General features: G+C 42.4%; 1 protein-coding gene across 3 annotated transcripts in view; it reads left to right on the forward strand.

The window, feature by feature from the left end:
• Positions 1–7925, forward strand: part of USP22 (ubiquitin specific peptidase 22) — an 83346-nt gene extending 75421 nt beyond the window's left edge. For all 3 annotated transcript variants that reach the window (XM_018566795.1, XM_018566796.1, XM_018566794.1), the window contains exons 11-15: positions 89–215; positions 1605–1696; positions 2513–2575; positions 6008–6157; positions 7841–7925. In XM_018566795.1, coding sequence (XP_018422297.1) covers positions 89–215; positions 1605–1696; positions 2513–2575; positions 6008–6157; positions 7841–7883 — 475 coding nt within the window. In that variant the 3' untranslated portion in view covers positions 7884–7925. The remainder of the gene's footprint in view (positions 1–88; positions 216–1604; positions 1697–2512; positions 2576–6007; positions 6158–7840) is intronic.
• The last annotated feature ends 2949 nt before the right edge of the window (positions 7926–10874 follow it).

Consider the following 10874-nt stretch of genomic DNA (forward strand, 5'->3'; position numbering starts at 1 on the left):
TTTTTTTTTTTTATTATTAAAACATTTTACATATTTGCTGTGCACGTTTGTTTTGAAGTACATCATTGTTTTTCAAATCTGTTTTCAGGTTTACCCGACCAGAGCATCTAGGAAGTAGTGCCAAAATCAAATGCAGTGGTTGCCATAGTTATCAAGAGTCCACTAAACAGCTTACTATGAAAAAGCTGCCTATTGTGGCTTGTTTTTTTTTCAAAGTAAGTAGCATAGTCCTGATGTGATGCATGCAAGATTCTTGCAGACATTCAGTTTTTACACCCTTGTATTGTTTGAGCCTCCACACTTTTTTTTTTTTTTTTTCTCCCCTCTTCTCCCCTCTTCTCCCCTCTTCTCCATTTTTTACATGGGTGTTCTTCCTCTGGTACCTCTGGTGCCACTTATTCTTTCATAATCTATGCAGCTTATACCTAACAATGCAGGCCCTGGCATTTCATAGTTGTTGCTACATCCATCAGACGTTCTACAGTCAGATTGTAGCACATGTGCTTAGTTTTGTAGATATACTGTATGTTAAAGCCTACATCCCTTTTACACTGCTTCAGACAGCGACGCTTATGTCCCAGTTGTCTTGCACTGATGTATTTCTGTATATGGTTAAGCTGACAATTCACTTGTCGCTGATTTTATAGTTCTATAAGTTAGGGATGTCCCAATACTAGTATCGGTGTCTGGGCCGATACCAGTCATTTTCACGAGTACCTGTACTCGTGAAAATCCCCCGATTTCTTAAGGCCGTTACCAGCCCTTTACATTTTTTAAACAGCAGCGGCTGTCTGAGTTCCAGCACTTGTGGGGACCTCGACAGCCTGTCGGGGACCTGCAGATAGCTGTCCATGGCAGTGCCTGTCCGGTTCCTTATCTCAGCCTTCCCGGTGCAGGCACAGCCATGGACAGCCCCAGGGGCGGAACTACCGGCAGTGGAGCCGGAGCGGCCGCCCCCAGGGCTAGAAGCTTGGGGTTTCTGCTGCCCACTGACGGGATGACTGGGCCGGGAGAAAGATGGAGGTCGGGAGGCCCAGCAACGGAAATGGTTAGCCAGATGGCTGACGGAGAAGAGGCTCGGTCCCAGCATCGCCGGTCTGGACGTGGATGTCGCCCGGGTGAGATCGACACGCAGCCTGGTGAGAGGAATTCTGCTTTGGGGACATGTACTCACAGACCACATGTCCCTAAGGCAGATACATGTATTCTCAGAATACATGTCCCCAAAGCAGAATATTCTGCCCTAGGGACGTGTGTTAGGCTGTGGGGACATCTGTATTTGCCCTGGTGAGAAACTGCCATAAAATCATCAGTGTATGTTTTAGAAAAATGTCACATGTCCCTTTTTAAGAAAGTATCGGCTTGTACTTGGTCTTGAACAAGTGGTATTGGGACATCCCTACTTTAAATTGCCTAACTCATTGTCTACATCTAAGTAGTAGCATTTTATAATTACTGGTATATGCAGTATGATAGGAGCTCTAGTTTTTTAGGTCTTCCAAACACATCAGTGGTCTGGTTTTGTTCGTTTTTTTTGCGGGGGGGGTTGATTTCTCATTTGTACACTGTAAATCACTTTTTTTTTTTTCTGTTCTTGGACATAGCGGTTTGAACATTCAGCAAAGTTGAGGAGGAAGATCACAACTTATGTGTCATTTCCCCTGGAATTAGACATGACACCATTCATGGCCTCTAGGTAAGAATCCAGTTTTTGTGCTTATGATGCCTGCAGTTTTGGCATAAACCATTTGTACATATTGTCTTGACTTTTTAGCTTTAGGTGGACGGAGGTCTCGGGTCATTTGAAGATTTTGCAACAAGTATGAAAATCTTCAAGAGCCCGGGCTTGCTGTGGAAGTGTTTGCCTCTTAGGGGTTCCCTTAAATGGCAATTTTTCAAATAAGTGTTGGATCAGGGAAATATTGGGCTTTTTATGGCTTAATGGTTAATATGTAAATCTTGTGTGTTTTTTTTTTTGTGTTTTTTTTAAATTGTAATCTTTAGTTGAATTAATTCAACTTGGTTGGTTGTGGTCAGCAGCACTGGCACATGCTACACCTTGCCTGATTACCAAAAACAAGTTTTTATTATGATCTCTTATCGTTTGAGCTTCCGATCTCTTATCGATTGCAGCTAATGATGGCTTATGAATTTGTATAGATTGAATATCTTATAATATTTTAGTACAGATGATTTAAAGTAGGTTGCGCCTGTTCCTCCTTTATAATGCCGCATATGAAATACTCCCAGTTCCAGTCTATCGGGTTCTAAGGTTCCCTATACTTTTCGTGAAGATCATTGTAGGTAGAGAGTGTTGGTAGTAGATTAAAACTGAAAGTACGTTGCACATGATGTAGGAATGGTGCAGCTATCGCCTCCACCTTTCCTTTTGTGTACAAGTATGTTTGCTGGATATGTTAGAATAGTTTTTTGCCCCCTTACAGTATTGATGGAATGCTTTTCATAATAAAAGATTACACTTTTTAACATGAATTTTAATATTGTGTTCCAGCAAAGAGAGCAGAATGAATGGTCAGTATCAGCAGCCACAAGACAGTTTAAATAATGACAATAAGTAAGTATGAATGCACTGCATTCTGTTTTTTTCTTTCACATTCATCTGGTTTTTACCCTGAAGGAACAATGGAGGCCAATTAAATTGTACATTTTTCACCTTGTCCTAATTTAGTCATTTGTTACACTGTTCATCGATTAATAGGTACATACAATAATGGTGTCTTGATGTGGTGCTCTAGGGGGGGAGTTTTCAATTTTGCTTGGTGCAAAGAAGTTAACTCCAATGCTTTTAAAATAGGTACAGATGGCAGCTTGTGCTGCTCCAATTGCTAGTTTTATTCATGGCGGATTCTAATGTTAGCCACGAGCTTCGGGTGCTGAGACTGACAGTTCTGGCTATTGGTCACTGAAGGATTAAGTTACTTGCTCTCCCCCATTCTCTCCCCTCATCCATTCAGTAAAAGCCTTGTAGTCGCCTTACTGCATACAAGGCATTCTGTGAAAAACAAGGGGCAGTCGTGTGATTTTTACCTGCCCCTCCTCTGTCCCTGTTCATTTACCAAATGCCTTGTATTTGGTGAAAAGGATACAAAGATTTGTGTGACTGGAAAAGCGGAGAGGAAGGAGAGCTGCTGTTTTATATACATTAACCCCAACTGTCAGACCCAAAGCTCCCTTATTTTTTTGCTTGGTTTATTTTTAACACTTGATGGCACAAGGTATGGCAGTAGTTAGTTGGCAGATCTAGGCATCTTTTAGGCAGTTATCCTGAAAGATTCTTGGAGACCCATTTACAGGTCTGTCTCTAGTTTTTAATCTTTTGTTCTGTTCATAGTTTTTCAAGTTCAGAATACACTGACCTTGACACATTTTAGTGTGAAATGCTACTTATGTGCTTTCTCCCACTTAAATGGGTATGCATGGTTTTCTATATCCTGTGTAAACAAATGCCGAATGGAAGGCATTGTGAAATATGATTTTTTTTTTTTAAATATTTATTTTACCAAATCCCATCTGTCGCTTTGAAGAAATTCAAAAAGAGGGTTGTCATAGATCGTATTTTCTTCTCTCCAGCACACAGTGCATCCAACGTTCACACTGCACTGCAGTTTCAGTCAGGCTCTTCAGCATTTGTCACTTCTGGATGCCTGTGTTACCTGCCATGCACTGTGGTTCCATTCTCTGACACCTATGTTACAAGAGGAGACGGCAGTAATGTAGGAAGCCAGAGGACGGATCCACTGTGCATGGCAGGGGACACGGGCATCTTACACTCACAGAAGTGTTGAATGATGAAGAGTCTGACTGAGCCTGCAGTTCTGGAAGCAAGGGAAGGTGGAAGAAATCCTACAGAAAGCAAATATTAGACTTCTCTATCATTGGGTGAACTGGTCACGTAGCACCGCAACTCTTCTCATGACTATCCTTTTTGCTTGGTACAGCATGCCTGCTAGCCTTTTTAATGTGCTCCATCAGTCCCCCTGAGAGACTGAACTTTTATTTATTACAGGTATTTATATAGCGCCGGCAATTTACGCAGCACTTTACATAGTTGCACACTCACATCAGCCCCTTACAATCTAAGGTCCCTATCTCACACACATACATAGAGGGCCAACTTAGAGATGAGTCAATTAACCTTCCAGGATGTCTTTGCAGTGTGGGAGGAAACCGGAGTACACGAAGGAAACCCACACAAGCACAGGGCAAACTCCTTGCAGATAGTGACCTGGCCGGGATTCAAACCAGGGACCCCCAGTGCGGCAAGGCAGAAGCGCTAACCACTACGCCACTGTGCTGCCCGTTGAACAATATATGATAAAATGTGATAAAAGATCCCTTTAAAGTAGGGCTGTGCAAATTAACGATTAATCGTTAATCTTTTTGATCGATTAATTTTTTTTTTAAACTCTCTGCACGAGCACCAGCAATTAAGTCATACAAGGAACTAGGATCACACTAATCCAGCACGTTATTATTCTGAGTTGCCCCATGTGAGATTAATAACGTGCTGGATTAGTGTGATCCTAGTTAATTTTATTACTTCATTGCTGTGCTTTATGTGTATAGGCCAATGTAGTTGGATCTGTATGTGCATTATAATCGATTAAAAAAAATTTCGATGAATCGAACACAAATTTTAATCATTACCAGCTAGGGCTGCAACAACTAATCGACATAATCGATTATTGAAAAAGTTGTCAACTTTTTCAATAATCGATTAATCGTCTTCCGATCAGTTGGCCCTGTTCACGGCTCCACACACACTGCGTGCCGCACCTCTTCCCCACCTCACGTTCGCCGCTGCCAGACCCGCTCGCCCGCATCCACAAGCCCTACTTTTAAGCATTACTAACCTGCTTTTCTTTGGTTTGCTGTGGCGTCATGTCTTTGTGCAGCTTAAGGTTTAGCCATCACTTAGTGACTAAGAATAAAGTGTGGGAATAACTAAGATGTTTTTTTGGGAGATTAACCATATAGCTGGATGTGCCTGACAAGAAATGCCTGAGTGTTGCTGTAGACCTCCATTAAGTCTCTTGTGCTGGTACAATTTGACTGCTGGAAGATGTCTTAAGACTGTTGCATTCGTAAAACATATGCTTTGATCACCTGTGCATTGCAGATTTATGCTGTAGTGGAGATTTGGTAAGGTGGTAGAATTTTGGCCAAGACAGCAGCACTTGAAATTCCACCAGTATGTGGCCATGTCAGGGCACCCCCACCTTGGTTCACAGGAGGCAGTCTGAAAAATCTCAGCTGAACAGTGATTGCAGTCAATCAGCTGAATATCATTTTAGTTTTCCAGTGCATCTGAGACCATAAAGGTGCCCATACACTGCTCGATTCTCGTACGAGAATCGGGCGAAATCCCGCGATCGAACCATCGCAAGACAAAAGTCTTGCGATGGTCGTAAGGTGTATGGGCACCTTAAGAATGAGTAAGATAAATTAAAAGTAACACCTGTGAGACAAATGTATACAGGTCAAACAATCAATGAATAGGCCTAGTTTGGCAATCGCGAAGGGTCCGTTCATTGAAACGCTGCGTTTTGACAGCTCCAGTAGTGTGTTGTCGTGTCCCTTTACATTTAAAAAAAGAGAAAAAAACTTTGCGTGCAGCATACAATGTGTACACTCCATTCAGGTCCCCGCATGGCAGCACGGGACGATGCGCTGCCGTATAGGGATCTGCAGTGCCATCCTCTGCTATAAAATGCAAAGGTGTAGGTTTCATTGTAGCGCAATGTGCTGCCCATCTCACACAAGGTATGGTGTGACAGGGAGACACACATTTTTTTTCTGTTCTTGCCGTGAACTCTGATGATGTTGTTACTAAACAGGTCACTGCTAGATGTGTAAACGGGCCCTAAATGTTTGCTTGCTTCATAGACAGGATTGCAGCTTATTGCATATTTTCATGTCTTGCTAGAATCTGGCATTTTTGAACATTTGGTGTTAGTGCTTCATTTATTTTACATGTTTTTTGCAGGTATTCCTTGTTTGCAGTAGTTAATCACCAGGGAACCTTGGAGAGTGGGCATTACACAAGCTTCATCAGACAACATAAAGACCAGTGGTTCAAGTGTGATGATGCGATTATCACCAAGGCTAGCATTAAAGATGTACTAGATAGCGAAGGGTGAGTTGGAAGTTATCTAAGTGAGCCTTATATGTTTATATACACTGGGTAGCCATTTGTTCTGCTATGAGTCTTTAAAGGAGAACTATGGGGTTAAGACTTTTCCCATAGTTCTCCTTAGGGTAACGGGAGGATACAAACTAGCGTCCTCCCGTCACCCTAGGCTCAGTATACCGCGAGCTGTAGCTCGCGGTATACTGAGACGCCGCAGCTGAAGCGGATCCCGACAATTGTGCCGGGATCCGCCCAGCTGCGTGAGTGACAGCTGGCTCTGCCTATCTAGAAGCAGAGCCAGCTGTACCCGCCCCCTCCCCGGTCCGTTCTGCCAGTCAGCGCTGGAGGAGGGGGGGAATCCAGCCCCTCCCACGACTGAGCCGTGACAGGATCGAGAAGTGAGCGAACGCTGGTATGTGTTCGCTCACCTCCCGATCTACTGAGCTGACATGTGAGTCTCATTGTCACAGGTCGGCTAGAACTATGAGGTGAGTGAAAAGCACTCCTCATAGTTCTCCTTTCATCCTTTTGCTGCCAGTGCCATTTTTGCACACAGGTTAAAATACCCTTTCAGTAATCTTCAGGCCTATAATGTGCAATTCCAGTTTTCCACCAAATGTGGGAAACTGATATTACCCCCACAAATCTGTTCCCTCTGCCCCACTGCTAGTCATAACTTTTGGGGAAAGCTCCCCCCTCCCCATCGCTCAGTGTACGATCGGTACAGCCAGTGTACGATCGGTACTCGGTACACTACTCTGCAGCCCGACACTCAGCATCTCGAATTATGCTCGCAAATACCGCAAGAAATGCTTCTCATTGGTCAGTGCGGTCAGGTGACCGTACTGACCAATGAGTCCTCACCATTTGTGAGCATTGTTCTAGATGTGGAGTGTCGAGCTGCAGTGCGGTGTACCATTTATGGTCTGTAAACTGGCTGCAGTCACCACCATAAGCCTAACAGCAGCAAAAAGTTTTATTGCTGACCCGCTACCCTTTATTAAGCCAAGTTGTTGTCCAGATACCTAATACAGGCCACTCCCCCCTTTTTTTTATTGTAAAATTAACACTAGTTATTAGAATGCAAGAAAAGAGTCCTTCAGAGTAAATTGGGTGTTTATACGGCCTTGTTTAGTTTGCATTATTGAGAGAGCAACAGTAAGTGCGTACTTTGCACATGCAAAGCTTCCATGAGTGCCTATTTCCTGGTCCCCTGCTGCATTCAGTGGTTTCCTGACATTGTCCTGTAGTGGCTGGTGGAGTACAAGTGTGGTGAGGTTGCATCACTTGAAAATACCGGCATTACAAAGCCTGATATAACTCGTCACGTACAGTGTACGTGGCCAGTCATATAGGCACAAAGTGACAAGACGTACAGTGTACGTGGCCAGTCATATAGGCACAAAGTGACAAGATGTACAGTGTACGTGGCCAGTCATATAGGCACAAAGTGACAGGACGTACACTGTACGTCTCCAGTCACGAAGAGGTTAACAGTGACTCTGAAGATTGTTGTTAAAGTACTGTAGTAGCAGCAGTGGCTACTGCAGTGGTTTACAGGATTCCTGTAGCCTTGCTAGTTATAAAATATGTTTACTTACATTGGACTAAGCTTTAGCTGAACATTGGTTTGCATGTTTCATTTGTTTTGATACATAATTTTTTTTCCCTCCTTTTTTTGTTTTTCAGGTATTTGCTTTTTTATCACAAGCAGTTCCTGGAGTATGAATAACTCCATCAGCATTTGTCTGAAATGTGAATAAATATATAAAAACAAAATCAAGACTTCTCCAATGACACACAGACCTACCTGAAAATTTCAGACTAAGCTTGCGTTCAACCGAAGCAGTGCTGGTGTCACACCTGCTCGTACTGACTCTTGAACTGGCGGATGAGCTGATAAGTCTCAGCAAACACAGCAGGAGCTCTGAACAGGAAAGGGGCAGAGGGATATTTAATATCTGGTACTAAACATCTCTCATTGTGCTTCTGGGATTATGTATGGGAAGGCTGGGGTGGGGAGGGGGGAGAAAACAGCTCCAGATACCATCCTCTCCATTTGGTGCCTGAGTTGCATCTGACCAAACACATGGCAGTTATCAAGGAAAGCCAAGCCCGTAACTCGATGCACATTAGATTGATTCGGAATGACAACCAGGTCGGTATCTGCAAATCAATCCTGAAAAGACAAGTATTTTGCAAGTATCTCTATTTGTGATTTTAGTTATGAAATAAATACAGTATGAAACTACCAAGTTATCTGTCTTTGTCAGCCAGAATTATGAAAACGTAGATGCAATTACTGGGGACTTCTGTGTATGTTATCTGGACTGCTCCTGAAATCTCAGGTGTTTATTTTTTCCATGGATGTTTTACTTTGTTCTTGAACTGTAGTTTATTTTGTCTTTCTTTTCATAAAATTTATTTCAGTAATGCAGTCACAAGTAAAAAAAAAAACACGAGAAAGAAAACCTGTTTTTACTATGACTTCTATTTGGTCTGTATACACTTTAATGAAATTGCTGAGATGGAACATTTAGTTTCCAGGTTTATCTCATTAGTATCCTATTTCATGCACAGTATTGGCTCAACCATCAATTTTGAATCTTTGTAAGTTATTCAGCATGACTGTCTTCTGTAATTGCATGCAACATTTTTGCATTTCAAGTCCATTGGCTTTGAGTAAGAGCACTGGTATTAATGTCAACTACCAATTTTGTAAAGGAAACCAGTTATTACAACTGCTATTATTATTTTCGTTATTTATTTGTTACAGTCATTTTTAAAGCACTGACAATGAATGTATCACTTTACATACTGAACATTCACATCAGTCCCTGCCACCAATTAGCTAATCTAAGGTCCCGATCTCACGTGTACATATATACACACACATACTAGGACTTCTTTAGACACGAGCCAATTGGCTTACTAACATGTTCTTGAAGTATCCATGAAGATATGGGTCCTGGACGGGATTCAAACAGAGTACCCTAATGCTGCAAAGTAGAAGTGCCCACCTCATTCTGAAAAGTTTAGTTACTTGGTAGTCAAGCTGACCGTCTGGTTTCAATACCTTGTGTCCGTTATCTAGAACAAGTAATCAGTAAGTAAAGATGGAACTCCAGCATATCTGTTGCCGGTCAAGGTCTTAAATCCACAGAATAACAACCAGGCAACTAGCTTTTGAGAATGCTACAATGGCATCTTTATTTCTCTCATGCCAAATTTCGTTAGAACATGCATACAATATTATATGCCTTATAATTCTAGTCATTTAAGTTCATGTCCAGACAAAATTTTACTAGTTTTGGATAGATTGGTGTCCAGATTAAACTCCTGATATTCGGGCTTTACTCTTGTAGTGAAACATTTACCAGACAAGAAGTGAGGGGAAATCTGGAACAGGGACACTTATAAAAATCTAATGGGAGTTCTAACCACCTCCCTATGCTACTAAATTTGGCATTTGTATACTTGCCTGTGATGCTGTTGGATTTTCTTTTACTTACTATCCCGGTGACCATTTCACCAGACAGGAAGTGGAGTGGAATCTCGAATGGAGCCAGGATAGCAGTAAAACCCAACAAAGGTTGTATAGCCTCTCCCATGCTTGCCTAGGCATACATTTTAATAGTAATAGGAGTGAAAAGGTGGTTTTGCAAGCCCATGGGGCATATTTAGAAAGCAATGAATGAGACATTCACCAAACATTTACTGCAGGTGAATCAACCACTGTAATTTAAACCACGCTCTAGGAAGATTCACCTGTAGTGAATGTTGCTTTATAAATATATCCCCAAAACACATGCTGTTAAAAAAAATGTAGTGATCTCAGACTAGCGGGGTGGTGGTCTGTTATCTCTGTGGTTTCAAGTCTTCATGGAAAACTGTTCCTTTGGTACAAGTTGTCCTTTAACTAGCCACACCCCCTAAGTGCACCCCACCTGGTATGATCTTAGTCCTTAATCCAGAAATCTACATTGTGTGGTCCTGTTGAGCACCACGCAGCCTTGCTTCAGGAAATACCCTCCCTCCCCACGTCCAATTCAACCTGTGTGCCCTAGCCCCATTCATTGCTTTAGGGACTCATGGCCTCCAGCAGTCTTGCATAGTACAGCTTTCCTGATCGAAATGAATAGGGCCACATCACACAGGCTGAAGAGGATCTGGCATGGATGTTTTCTAAAGCAAGGCTGTGTGGCACCAGGCAAGGCTACACTGTAAAAAGCTGGCTCGATTCAGGATAAAGGTATTGTACCAGTTAGGCCATGCAGGAAGAGCAACAGGTTTGCTTTAACGCTGCTGCTCCACAGCAGCATATACTCTACTTTTCCTTCACTTCCTAGTTCTTCTATTGAGGGCTAAGACATTTCTAGTTCTCTTGGTGCAGGGGAGCATAGGGGTGGGGATAGTCTTCAGCCACATATGAGCTCTTACTGAAGCAACTCGAGCTTACACAAGGCTTCACTCCTAGAAGCTCAACAAAGCAACAACATAATAAAGGAAGGCAAGTATGGGCAGCTGGTGAGGAAGTCATTAATCAGACTGTCATGGGGGACAAAAAATAGCTGTGGATATGAAGTAAAATGCCTGCACATAGCTACAGCAGTCTGCAGTGCTTATGTCAAACTCTTTAGGAACAATCTATTGCTTCGCCCCGTTTTTTTTTTTCCTTTTGTTAAACCAAAGAAAGCTTGTTCATCAATGCTTACCTTGAGCA

This window comes from Nanorana parkeri, unplaced genomic scaffold (genome assembly GCF_000935625.1).
Source record: "Nanorana parkeri isolate BGI_ZX_2015 unplaced genomic scaffold, ASM93562v1 scaffold975, whole genome shotgun sequence".
Taxonomy (NCBI): Eukaryota; Metazoa; Chordata; class Amphibia; order Anura; family Dicroglossidae; genus Nanorana; species Nanorana parkeri.